Source organism: Apteryx mantelli, chromosome 2 (assembly GCF_036417845.1).
Source record: "Apteryx mantelli isolate bAptMan1 chromosome 2, bAptMan1.hap1, whole genome shotgun sequence".
NCBI classification, from domain to species: domain Eukaryota; kingdom Metazoa; phylum Chordata; class Aves; order Apterygiformes; family Apterygidae; genus Apteryx; species Apteryx mantelli.
The window spans coordinates 168,003,566-168,017,408 of NC_089979.1; the positions used below are offsets into that span (position 1 = coordinate 168,003,566).

Sequence of the window (13,843 nt, forward strand, 5' to 3'; positions counted from 1 at the left end):
CAGGTCCCAACTTTCTGAACCACAGCTTGCCCGCTGGGAACGCCACGTCTGCGGCAGGGCTTTTGAGTTCTGCCGCGGCCAAACGCTCATGGAGATCAGCCGCTGACACCGTGATGGGACACCATTGCTGCTTCATCTAGGATCGCTGTGGGTCACAGGCCATCTAAAGGGCTTCATGTGCGCACACCCACAATTTTCAGTGTAACCAGTTAGAGGGACAACAGCACAAATCACAGTGTTTGGACATTTAATCGCTGAAACCACTCATTCTGAGCAGAACACCGGCTGTGACAGCTCAACACAGGGTCTAAAAGCAAGATCTTGTCGCCTGAGTTTAAAGACACCGTACTCTTAGTATAAACCTAATAAAACTATATAAAAGCCCATTCTAAGCATAGAGGAATACTCCAGTCTCTCTTATTATCAGGTGACAGGCAAGTTTCCTAAATGCTCTTGCACATACCCTCCATGAGCAGCAGCTGCAGTTTTGTTCCCAACTCTCACAGTGAGATCAAAATCGCAACTGCAGAAATTGAACTGGGTTTAAAAGACACTAGATTCTTTGAAGAACGGACTGTGGATCAAACCCTGTCCTGTTGTAATTCCCAGGCACAGAGCATTAACGATAATGCAGTAATAAGGCTTCCATTTCACCTTTGTGGAGGACAGCCACAGACAAAACTTCTCTGCCCCCAAGCAAGGGTCATCTTCTTACCTTTGACTTGCAACGATGCAGAGGTCTGCTGATCCCCTGAGTCACACGTGTATTCGCCAGCATCCTGAGCCTCAGCACCATAGATAAAGAGCTCAACACATGTCCCCTCTTGCCTCATCTCATACTTGTCACTTGCTTGCAACACCTTATCTCCTTTCCTCCACTCCACAGGAGCATTAGGTTTTGTCAGCTCACAGTGCAGCATGGCCGTGCGGCCTTCCTCCACTTCTTCATTTTTCAGCCAGTGTTTGAAAAGCACAGGCACCGCTTGAAGTGCAAAGAGGAAAAGAAAGTGTAAAACAAAAACAGAAAGTGGAGGAAAGTTTTATTTTTAAGGTACTGCTAAGAACCAAAATGGTAACGGCATTCATGAAGTTCACGTACAATTCTGCTGTATTTTCCTGAAGGACAGCTGCTGGGGGCAGGAATGTCTAGGTCTAAGCCAGGTGGAATTGCTCATACTACATGGGCTCCAGCACCCTTGACAAACTGCGTGGTGTCCACGGACTCACTCTAGTACCTCAATGTCTTTCTAGTACTGAGGAGCCCCCAAAATGGATACAGTACTCCAGCTGTGATCTCACAACTGCTGAGCAAAGAGGAAATCATACCTTTAACCTCTAGTCTGGCAGTGGTCTTCCCATCAGCTGTATGGCAGCTATAGTCCCCTGAGTCCTCGCGGTTCAAATCGTAAATGACCAGTGTGTGCACATTCCCCTCCTGCTTGATGCTGCACTTCTTGCTGGAGTGGATTGCAGATGTGCCTTTCTTCCACTCCACCGGGATGTCAGGCTTGGAGACCTCACAGGACAAGTGAGCTGTGCCACCCTCCTGCAGATCCAAGCTGCGGAGCTCCTTTACAAATGTGACGGGAGCAACTGTGGGGAAAAAGCACACAAACAGTGATGCAGCTGCATAATCCAGCATCACTCCCAAATGCTCTCTGACAGGTGACCATAAGAAATCGTAACATGTCACAGTCAAATTGTCAGATTTTTTTTTTTTGTTCCGTTGCTAGAAGAAAGGCCAGGACAAATTTAGATCTCATGCAGGTGCCAGTGCAACTCCAGCGTCACTTCAGTTTGTTCTAACGTCTGCAGGATCAGTCCTGCCACATGGTAACAGTTTCTAGTCTGCAGCACATATATATCACTGGCTGGCTCTCTGGACATCAGAATGGGCCTGATTTAATGACTTAGTAAGCTTTTAAGCCAATGCAGAGTAAAAATATTTAATACATCACTGATTCGATGAAACGTAATGTTTGGAAGAACCTCTGACCACCCAAACAGTATCATGTTGAATTGTTTATACACATACAGCACTGAAAAGCAGTATTAATTTATATCTACGTATCTACATGTCTACATTTAATTTATATCTACATATCTACATTTTGAACCAGATCAGAGAGGAAGAAACAATATAAGCTATTGTTCTGGCCAATCTTTTAAAATCAGGAGCTCAGACATAAATATCTAACTCTTGCCTCAGTTAAGTTATCTGAATCTCACACAAGATTTCCAGAGGCCCTTCCTCCCACGTACACCTCTCCAGTAACTCAAGCAGTATTGGCAGGGCTTACCAGTACCTCCTAAACCCTTCTTTCTAGGGGATTGCTCACCTTTGACCGTTAGCTGTGCCCCCGAGGTATGCTGCCCGACTTTGAAACTGATGGGCCCGCAGTCTTCTAGTGTCACCTTCCTCAGGATCAAAGCGTGACACTTCCCTTGAACTCTGATCTCATTCATTTCATTAGACTGCAGGGGAACATCCCCCAGGAACCACTGGGCATCCTGAGTTGTCTCCCGGGACAGCTTGCATTCAAAGACTGCATCTTCTCCTTCATATGAAGTGACGTCCTTCAGTGTCTCCACTATGGTTGCTGCTGGTTCTTTACGGAAAGGTCAAAAGAGTTTGATAAATACTTTCAAATGATGTCTCCTATTTTCCTGGATTAAACATTTTGTTATGCTCATTCTTGACAATACTGCATTATCTGAAAGAACTTATGTCCACAAAGCACTAAACACTATATCTATGTGCATGCATAATTTGTAATGTTGCATACTTACAGATGCATAATGTGTGTGCCTATACACACATTAGGCACATACACATTACATGTGAGAGTCTATAAAGTATGCATGCTATATTGTATTGTGTGTACACAGGAGAAATATCTAATACACAACATTGAAAGGCAATATATATATTGTGGAAACGTTGCCAACAGCTTGTAGTGGGTGATATTAATATTAAACCACAGAATCATTGACTTAAGGCCCGGTTCCGATGTCTCTGAAATCACTCTGATCTCTTTGAAATCCCCATCGTTCTGTTTGGGCACAGGACATACTCTAGGTGTCAAATTACTTAATCGTGTGCCACTCCCATGGAAACAAACTCTGTTCAGCCCTTCCCCGCTTGAAGTCCCACCTTTCACAAGCACAGCCGCCGTGGTTTGCTGGTCCCCTGTGTCGCACAGGTACTCTCCAGCATCAGCTTTGCTCAAGTTGCGAATTGTCAGCTCAGCCACAGAACCATCTTGGCACATTTTGTATTTGTCACTTGGCCACAGCACTGTCCCAGCCTTCTTCCACTGCACAGTGGCATTTGCTTTTGAGATTTCACAGCTCAGAGTGATAGTACCTCCTTCTTCTGCTTGCTGGTTCTGCAGGGGTTGCGTAAAGATCACCGGCAAAGCTAAACCAAGATAATCAGAGGAAGATGTTTAAGTTTCATTGCTGACTCTATCTCACCAATTCACTCATGTGAACTTGATCCTGCTTCACAGTTGTAATCTGATTTGCTCTTTTCCCTCTATGCTTCTGAATATATGAATCTTTTTTCGGGACATATTGATAACATGTGACCATACCAAGTGAATCAATTCTGTACCATCTTTAGTATCAGTAAGCAGAAAGGCTGCTAAAGCCCTAAGTGGTACATGTAGTAAAACTGTAGCACCATTCCAAATCTCAGTTACAAGGTCTTTAAAACCCAAACAAGCAATGATAGAAAGTGCTGGATTTCCAGGAGTACTAAGCACTTCGTGCTCCCCACTGATCTCTGGGCACTGCACACCCCGAGCATCTCTGGAAATGAGTTCCATTTTATGCAGGAGCTGTCACTGGTATGGATTCTTAAGCATCCAAGTGCCTGAAATCCTCATCACAGAACGGGACCAGTCTCTCTGCCACCCTGTCCTTGAAACGTACATTATGGAACGTTTAAACTAACACAGAGCTACCAAAAAGGTGAAGTGAAAGCCTTTTGTCACCTTTCACCACCAAGGATGCCATAGTTTGCTCATCGCCAGAATCACAGACGTAGTCCCCAGCATCCTTCAGCTGTAGCTCGTGGATGAGTAGCCCTACAACAGAGCCCATCTGCTTCATCTCGTATTTGTTGCTGGCTTGGAGCAAGACCGACCCTTTTTTCCATCTCACTGGCGCATCATGTTTTGAGAGTTCAGCATGAAGGGTCACCGTAGAGCCTTCCTTGGCTTCCTGGTTTTGGAGCTTTTTTACAAAGACTGCTGGAATGGCTGGGACCACACACAGAGACACAAAAGGACAGATACGCTCAGTACAGCTGCTTATAGGACAAATATTCAGGCACTGCTAGATCCTGGAGCTAGTGTGAGAGCAGGCAGGTACAAGCCCTTCACGAGAGAGACCTCATGGGATATTTTAAAAGACAGCATTTCACATTAATTTCATGGCCCCTATTTACATTAGTCGATCTTTTATCTCAGGAAAAGCTACGTTAACGTTGTATTTGGATCGGGGTAGATTTTTAAAAGCAGACAAACTGACACGTTACACCTGTTTTTAGGAGCCTAGACACTGAAAGTACTTTGGTGGCTCACTTCTCAGCTGCAGCTGAGTGCCCTGGTAAGTTTGAGCACTTGGACTCCGGAGCACCATTTGCCCAGGCGGGACTGCAGCTCAAAGGACAGAGGTGGTTAAGGATCAAAATTGTCTGTCTGGTCACTCAGACAGAAGCCCCTGGGATCTAGAACTGTGCAAGCAGTTATTACACCTGCATCTCTCCATGTTCATTGCTGAAGACACTTACTAGAGGATTTAAAATAACTTCTGAAAGCAAAAAGACTGCATCCTCAGCTGCTGTCTGTCAGCAAAGTTCATCGGAAGTCAAGGACAGTAGATAACATCCACACGCTAGTACTAAGTTATGAAAGTGGAATAAGTCTTTCTTAAAAACAAAACAAAACAGCTTACCTTTAACAGTTAAAGTGGCTGCTCTTTGCTGGTTTCCATTATCACAGATGTATTTGCCCGAGTCTTCTGGTTTTAAATGATAAATTTTTAAAGTATGGATTGTTCCCTCTTGCCTAATTTCATACTTGGAGCCTGGGGAAATCACTTGGGAGCCCTTCTTCCATTCCACCGCGACATTAGGCTGGGAGACCTCACAGTGAAGGATGGCCGATTCTTCTTCCTGCAATTCTGTGTCCTGTAATTTCTCCTTAAAGACTGGAGGTGGCACTGAAATTACAAACACAGCAGAGGTGAATTTACAGTCACCCATATCTTGCTTCCCTACAGTTGCAACTTACAGTTGAACAGTTAAGTATTAAAAAAAAGCTTTAACTTCTGTGTAAGATACTGGAGTGGTTAAAACAAGTGAACGGATTTTGAATGAAAGCCATTGGCAGAAGTTTCTAGAAGTTAAGGAAATACTAATAAAAAATTTTGCACATATTTTGTCTAGTTCAGATGGCATGGGGACTTTGACCAGGCAAGCAGTTTCGAAAAGGGAAGGAGAAGGACGTTTGAGAATTTCTTCTGCCTCCATATCACTCTGGAGCTCAAGCACGAGCACCCGACTACGGTGAGTTAGCAAGGAGTGAACGATGGACAGGTTGGGCCTTGTACTGCCAGCACGCGCAAAATCAAATTGCTGCCTATTCTCTCCAGTCCTGTTCCTCTCTCTTACCTTTTACTGTGAGCATTGCTGTAGATGTGTGTGGTCCCACTCGGAAAGCAACAGCCCCAATGTCCTGCTCAGTCACCTTCCTTAACGTCAGGGTGTGAATCTTCCCCTTTTCCACGGAGATTTCATTCATTTCATTGTTTTGCAGAGCAACATCCTGCAGCTTCCATTCAACGTCCCTTGCGTTCTCATGAGAAACTTGGCACTGAAAAGTCACGTCGTCCCCCTCAAACACCACCATGTCCTTTAGGCCACTCACAATGGTCACGTCAGGCTCTGCAAAAAGTCCAGGGTTCAGTAGTCAAGCCACGAAAGCCAAAATGTGGACCAAATCATAGAATTATAAAATAACATAGGCTGGAAGGGACCTCTGGAGGTCACCTGATCCAACCACTGCTCAAAGCAGGGCCAACTTAGAGGAGGTTGCTCAGGGCCTCGACCAGCAGAGTTTTAAGTATCTCCAAGGATGGAGAGATCACAGCTTCTCAAATTACATATTTTGAACTCTGATGTGTGACCACTTTCAGCCAGGGGCTTCAGTGACAGCCAATATCTTTCAGGATCACTCTTTCTTTCTCTCTCTCAGAAATATGCTCCATATTTATTTTTTTAATTACTTATTGTAATCCTGTATCCTGTAATCGGGCGAATAGAGATTGAATACCAGCTTCCAAGTTCAGGATCTGGAAATCTGCTGTGTTTGCACTTCAGATTATGTTAAACACATTCAAAACTGATCCCCACCACTGCCTGTTTTCAAACAGAACTGCATATACTCTGTGCTGCTGCTCCAGTCTGCCTGGGTATCAGGGAGGCACCGTGCCCTCAGCAGGGCCAACAGGGTCAGCGGGAGCAACGGGCTTTTGCATTTCAGTTTGCGTCCTGCTTCTATCACAGCTGGGCACTTGCAGATCTGTGCAAAGATCGCACAGCCTGCAACGAGGCAGAAGCTACACCCTGAATCTCGTGGGCAATACTGAAGGGGAAGAAACACAGTCCTCACTTGAGCAAATACAATAGAGATTTATACAACGGAGGTCACCCTACGTGTGAAAAGGGGTGCAGTTGGGCATAGTATATAGAGCATCCATAATATATAGAGCAGCCTATAGAGTGGCTAGAAGTGATTGTTCCACACTAGTGACCCAGTCTGAAAGACAGCTCTGTCTGTAATGAATTAGGGCCAGATGCAGTTGGCAGGTGACTGGAAGCTGGGGACGACCCATCTGATCACTCACATGATGTCGAGCAAACGTTCAAAGCCACATGAGCAGAAACTTACAGCTGCCTCATCCTCTCCGGGCCCCCAAGCAAACCAGTGCATTTATTCACTGATCATAATAAGATTTTGTATGGCTTCATGATACCCTTCCTGTACTCTGTGTGCATGTATTACAACAGTAACATGTTGCAAAATCTTAGCACGTTGAACTGAAAATCCCCTTGCCCCAGTAAACGGCTCTTGCCTTTCACAGTCAGCTTTGCAGAGGTTGTCTCATCCCCAGCCTTGCAGGAATACTCTCCGACGTCGCTAGGCTCCAAGTGGTGGATACGCAGTTCGCGGAGGGTGCCGTCCTGCCACATTTCATACTTGGAACTTGGGCGAAGCACGACTCCATCTTTGCTCCACTCCACCGCTGCTTTGCCTACGGTGATCTCACAGCGCAGCCTGGCCGTTCCTCCCATTTCCACTTGCTCGCTCTTCAGCTGTTGCTTCAGCCGAGGTTTGATGGCTGCAAAGTTGAGAGCAATTAATACACAACCCATTAGCTTGAATGTACGAATGTGGCTTCTGCCCAGCTCAGCACAAGGAACCTGGGCTCTGAAGCTGCAGAACAAATTTGCATTTGGTGATTACGTGATAATGACAAAAAAAATTTTTTTTATTCTGTATATCTAGAAAAGGAGCGGATCAGACAGCTCCTCAGATGTGTTCACTTCTCAAAGGCAAGGGCATCCACCTTGTAACAGTACCTTTCACACAACTTATCTTGATCCTGAAAATTCTCAAATGGATTAATCACAGAATCACAGAATGGTTGAGGTTGGAAGGGACCTCTGGAGATCATCGAGTCCAACCCCCCTGCTCAAGCAGCGTCACCTAGAGCATGTTGCACAGGATCGCGTCCAGGCGGCTTTTGAATATCTCCAGAGAAGATCATCAAGATCATGTCTAAGCAGAATCTGGTACTTGATGACTAAAACGAATTTAGACTAAAACTAGTCTAAATCTGTTGATGTTACGGAGATACTCCTCACTTCCAACACTATAAACAATGTAAGCAAATGCTTTATTTCGCTGCTGTCTTTCCAAGACCCTAGACTGTCAACAGTAAGTCCTTCCAGCGCATGGACAAATAAATGCACCGCGCTCATTCAAACCAGGCTCAGACAACAGCTTGTCATCAACAAAAGCGAGAAGGGAATATCCATCCCATGTGCATGAGCAGTTGAGAAAAGGGGAATTTCAGTGCTTGTGGTTCTCCTATCTAGCTCCTGTTGCGATATATCTAAAGCAAGCACAGGACTCCTAGGTGAGCCAGCAGCTGCTTTCATGGCTCAGATTCAGCCACCAGGAGTTTGAAAAGCTGTGGCTCAGATCGAAAACACAAGTTCCAGCCAACAAATGAGACAGTCACAAACCTTTCACAGACCATGATTAGCAACACACATTATTCCTGGTTTGTTTAAATGCACGATGTTTTCAGGATTTTCATGAGAGGACAATGAAAAACAGAAAGCAATACAAAACAACACACTTTTGTAACTGGCCTATGATTAATTATTGATCCAGCTGAACCAGTAATTAATGCAAAGCGCCAAAAATAAAGATCTATTAGAATTTCAAAATCCCCATGATGCAAAGTTTCTTGCTTTTATTAATAGTAGAGGAATGAGCCTAGATACTGTGCCTTATAGACTTAAATAGACATTCTCTGAATCCCTTCCAATAAAATTCATTTCTCCATCTTCTGATTTATCACTGAGCACCTGCTTGGCTCTTTATCTTACTTTTGGAAGGACTTAACAGAATATCAACCACACAATTGCACAAAACCCTTCTAGCCTCTGCTCCATTTTGGTGCAATGCTAACCATTCACTCTGAGGACTGCTGTGCTCTGCTGGTCTCCTGTATCACACGTATAATCGGAGGCATCTTCTGGTTCTACATTGTGGATCACGAGTTCCGCTATGCGACCGTTTAAACTAATGTCATATTTGGCACATGGGAAGAGCTCCATGGTGCCTTTCCTCCACTCCACAGTTGCCTTATCCTTTGTCAGCTCACACTGGAATTTCACTGCAGCTCCTTCTTCCACATCCTTGTCCTTGAGCTCCTTTTTGAAAAGGACTGGCAAGGCTAAAAGAAGGGGAAAAAAAGAAAAAACAGGAGCCTGAGTCATGTCCTGCTTACCATGTCTAGACTGACTTTCAGGGGAACAAAGTTACTGTGATTTTCAAGCGCTACATTCCCAGGCAGGATCCACGTTTTCTAGTTTGCCTGGAGCTGGTAACAGATCTTGCTGCACCAGAAGCAGACATCTGCACCTAAAAAGTTTCTTTCCTGTATTCCTTGGGTCAAATCCTTTCCAGGGCTGAATTATTTGAATGAACTTATCCTTTGGTTGATCTCAAAGATCTCAAAAGAAAAAAAAATACAGAAAACTCCACGGACAGCCTTGAGAAATCAGAAAGGTAGTTAGGAGTCTCTTTCCAGGATCTGGAAGAAAATCCTTTTTTAAATACATAAGTCACATGTCACGTGAAATGTCCAGACATTATGCTAAAGCCTTGTTCTTCCTTTAATCTCTCCCAAGCTGTAAGGCTAAAAAGTGTTTCTTCTTATAACCCAACACACCAATGCAGCACTGGAATAACAAAGTATCTTCCTCTTCCATTCTCGTTTAAAAAAAAAAACAAACAAAAACCGGGTGCATCAGATGCAAAGGGAAGTATTTATGGGCAAAATATTATGCACTTCAAAATAATCATATTCAAGCTGTTGCTTTGTGTGGGATGATATCTACTGCTTTATGAATCAGCTCACACCACCTACCTTTCACATTTAAAGATGCCTTTGTTTCCTGATCCCCACTATCACAGCTGTATTCTCCTGTATCTTCTAATTTGAGATTATGTATTAAGAGCTCTACCAAGCACTCCCTCTGCCTCATTTCATATTTCTGGCTGGGCTGCAGCTCCACTCCTCCTTTCTTCCATTCCACTGCGGCACTGGGTTTTGACAGCTCACAACAGAACGTAGCTGTACTTCCTTCCTCAGTTTCCTTATTTTGAAGGGGTTGTTTAAATGTGACAGGCAGGGCTGCAAAATGTGAGAGGTAAATGTTTTAACAGTGCTTTACTCCTGAACGGACCCAATCCTACCATCGTTCTTCAGAAACGGTCTGTTCTCCTGATTCCACAATCCTTGGGCTGCAGCTCTCTTTCTTGGTAGCATCCTTCTTGAATCATTAGGTGAAACAAGAGGCGAGGACAGATTGTGAAATTAGGGACACAGTTGGTCTCACAAAGTGGTCCACCGAATGGTCTCCACGCCAGTGTCTCCATGCCAGCTAGGGATGGTTTAGTCAAAGAACACAGGGACACAGCGGGATGCTCTTTCTCTTACATGGACCCTTGTTCTTCCTTAATAAACATCTGTGAGTTTGCAATATTTGGCTGACAGACTTGATCCCCAAATAAAACTTCTGCCAACATCTAAAAGACCAAGTCAGCACTCAAGAACAGGAATAGATAGTACAGTAAGATGAAAATAAGACAACAAATGGAAGAGGAAGGGGAAATTCAGACTTCAGAAAAGGTCTTGCTCAATTTGGAAGAAAGGGCTGAGGAAAACCCATGAGGACACAGCAGTTTACACTCAAAGTTCATACGTGAGGCTCAAAGCCTCAAGTAATAATACTGCGCATTCAGAACATGTTACAGAAATCCTTTAGCCACAGCTCTGCCCAATCGTTGCATCCCTTAGGCCTACCAAAGCCATGAACAATCATTCCCCAAATTCCCATATGCAGCCAAACTCCCTGCACTCAGAGGGCATAAGGATTCATTATATTTTGACATCCTGGCAAGGTTTAATTGCTTTGATGCTGATTAATCATTCCAGATACTATAAGCAGAACCCTTCTACCCTGACCATGTGTCAGGCTCAAGTCGAATATGTATGCTGCTATCGAAGACCAGCAACAAAGCAAATAAACAGCAGTAGGGATCATTGAGAGACGCTCCTTTCACTCCGTGTTTACTGAGTCAAGGGTCAGCACTCTGCCTACCATGCACAGTGACTGCAGCCGTTGTCTGCTGATGTCCAGAGTCACAGGTGTACTTTCCTGAATCTTTCAGTTCTAAGTCATGAATGACCAGCTCCGTAGTGGAGCCCTGCTGCTTCATCTCGTATTTCAAACCAGGGTAGAGAATAATATCTCCTTTCCTCCACTCCACTAGAGCATTGGGTTTGGTAAGCTCACACTTCAGTGTTACTGTACCACCTTCTGCTGTATTGGCATCTTGAAGCTCTTGTTTAAAAAGTGCCGGCAGGGCTATAAAATAGAAACATAACTTGCAACATACTGCAAATTGGTTTGGGGAAAGAAAAAATAGAAAGAAATTGCAAACACCAAAATAGTTTTTTGCAGATGGATCTAAACATCAAAGCTCTAAATCCAAACTACAAGGTTATTTTCCCTGAGAGGTAATAGGAATATCTGCAGAACAAAGTTGTTGATTTCAAGAAGTCACATTGGCCAGCAAGTATGTACAGGCTTCATCTAATCTAAGACCTAAAGGCAGCAGAAGATTTTGCCAACTATAAAAGTAATTGACGTGTCCTGATCACTGAAGAGGTCTTCTACAGATCTGCAGGAGGGCACAGGAGAATACAGAACAATATTTTCAGGTATACACAGCCTGGAGATCATCAAAGACAAGGAATACTATTTCAAATAAATGGAACTTCAGTTAATAAGGTTGGACAAACAGAGAGAGAAAACAGAACACCTGATAGGAGAGGACAGACTTTTCTAGTCAGGAAAGAGGAGATAATTTTTACCCTGGACTGTTAACACAGCTGTAGACTGGTGCTCTCCACACACACAGGTGTAGTCTCCTGCATCCTTCTCAGCTATTTCACGAATCATCAGCTCTGTCTCGGTCCCTTCCTGCCTCATTTTGTATTTCTCACTTGCTTTGAGGATCCGCTGGTCTTTCCTCCACTCCACAGGAGCAGCTTTGGTAAGCTCACAGTGCAGAACAACATCTTCACCTTCTTTTGCTTCCTTGTTCATTAGCTCATCCTTAAAAAGTGGTGGCAGGGCTAAAGGATGCAACACGGACAAGTGGTCATCAGAAAAGCAGAATTCAAATCCCAATTTCTTTTTGGTACTTGGGATTATTTCCCCTTATGCCTCCCTTTTTCACCCTATTCTAAACTTGCTTAGCAATAGCCAAGTTCAGAAACTCTGAAAGGATCCTTCTTCAAGCGTGATGCGAGCATGGTTTCACTTAGCATCAACAATTAATTCCCTGACTGTCTGCTGCTTTTCATAGGGAAAAAGCAATACAGAGATACACAGTTCTACTGGATACAGTAGCATTTTACTTACATAGGTATGATTTTACTTAGATAGGTATGATTTCCAGGAGGCTGGTAGAGCGATTTTGTTTGTTTGACTGAAAACTATATACATGAAAGCATCCAGAGTTCAAAAGAAACCTATTTCTATTTTGAGATTGAAGTCTGAAGGGCCATAACATGCAACGGGAGAATTTCAGGTTCTCACTTTCCCATTTTGGAAATCTGAGCCGAAGGAAGAACAAACTACAGGAACATTAACCTCAAAGAAACTAATTCTTAACATCTAAGCCACAAACCTGCCTTGTGCACAGCTAATATTAATGGGGAGGGAGTGCAAACACAGACCACTTCTCAGACAGGTCAGAAAAAAAGCATGTTTCAGGAAAGCCCAGGAGAGAGTTAGAAGTTGCTGGAAAAAGCTGGTGGGGACAGAACTGGGTCCCTTTGACCACAGTTCCTCAAAGCCAAGGAAGGTTCCTGCACTAAAACACATGCCCATTAATGAGAGGAGAGCAGAACATCAGGTAATGAGATTATTAACATAAAACAAGGATTTATTTCTGATTTGGTTTATTGGGAGCTGGTAGAACAAAGAAGAGTGTAACTGCTGAAAACCTGTCTTTTTTTTTTTAATTCCTAACTGTCAAGGTAGTTTCTACTTTGCTGGTCCCCACATAGAGGTTTAGTCCCCCACATCCTTCAAACCTAGGTTATGAAATAGCATAAAGTGCTCTGAAATAGCACCTCTTATCACATTTTGCATTTATGATTTTAAAAATCTGGTGCCCTTTCTGCCAGTCCCCAGGAACAGCCATGGCCAGGTCACAGAGCAGAGTGACCTCTCCTCCCTCTTGGGCTTCCCCATCCCTCACTACTTGTTTGAACAGTGAGGAAGTGAAACAAAGGAGATGAGGGGGAAACAAGCTAGAAAATGTAAGTGCCCAAGAACAGGAAGCTTGAGAAGAAAAGAAAAAAACCCATCTCATTTCCTCCTTTTGGGGGGAGAGGGATTAATAATGCCCCCGAATTTGTGTTGAGCAAATCTTTTTCAGAAAGAAATGAGCTATGCATAGAACAAGAGAAGACAAAGGGAAAAAGCAAAGGCAGGTTACTGATCCAGGGCTGAAAGAGCTGAATTTCAGAGTGATATCTATCCATAGAGCTAGTTATTAATTTAATAGTGCCTTTTTACCACGGACTGTTAAGGTTGCTGTTGTCTTCCGGTCACCACAAACACAGGTGTAATCTCCAGCGTCTTTGACTTCTAGGTCATGAATGACCAGCTCTGCAGTAGTGCCAAGTTGTCTCATTTGATATTTGTCACTTGCTTTGAGCACTTTGGACCCTATTTTCCACTGCACGGGAGCTGCTTTGCTTAGTTCACAACACAGAGAAACTGATGCTCCTTCTGTAACTTCTTCATTTTTCAATTCTTCCTTGAAAAGCGCCGGCAGGGCTGGGAATGGAAAGTCAATACACAGCGTATTTAAACTAAGACCTCTGCAGTTTGCAGTTGGCATCAGGAACCCTTTTAATTTATGTTTAAATCTTGCCAAGTCAGGGACTTTAG

General features: G+C 43.8%; 1 protein-coding gene across 1 annotated transcript in view; it reads right to left on the minus strand.

Moving 5' to 3' along the window:
• LOC136991345 (obscurin-like) overlaps positions 1-13,843 on the minus strand; it is a 144,635-nt gene that overhangs the window by 67,860 nt on the left and 62,932 nt on the right. Inside the window, 12 exon segments of the mRNA XM_067292211.1 lie at positions 716-982; positions 1,327-1,593; positions 2,340-2,609; positions 3,155-3,421; positions 4,963-5,229; positions 5,681-5,953; positions 7,144-7,410; positions 8,773-9,039; positions 9,736-10,002; positions 10,973-11,239; positions 11,749-12,012; positions 13,466-13,729. Coding sequence (XP_067148312.1) covers positions 716-982; positions 1,327-1,593; positions 2,340-2,609; positions 3,155-3,421; positions 4,963-5,229; positions 5,681-5,953; positions 7,144-7,410; positions 8,773-9,039; positions 9,736-10,002; positions 10,973-11,239; positions 11,749-12,012; positions 13,466-13,729 — 3,207 coding nt within the window.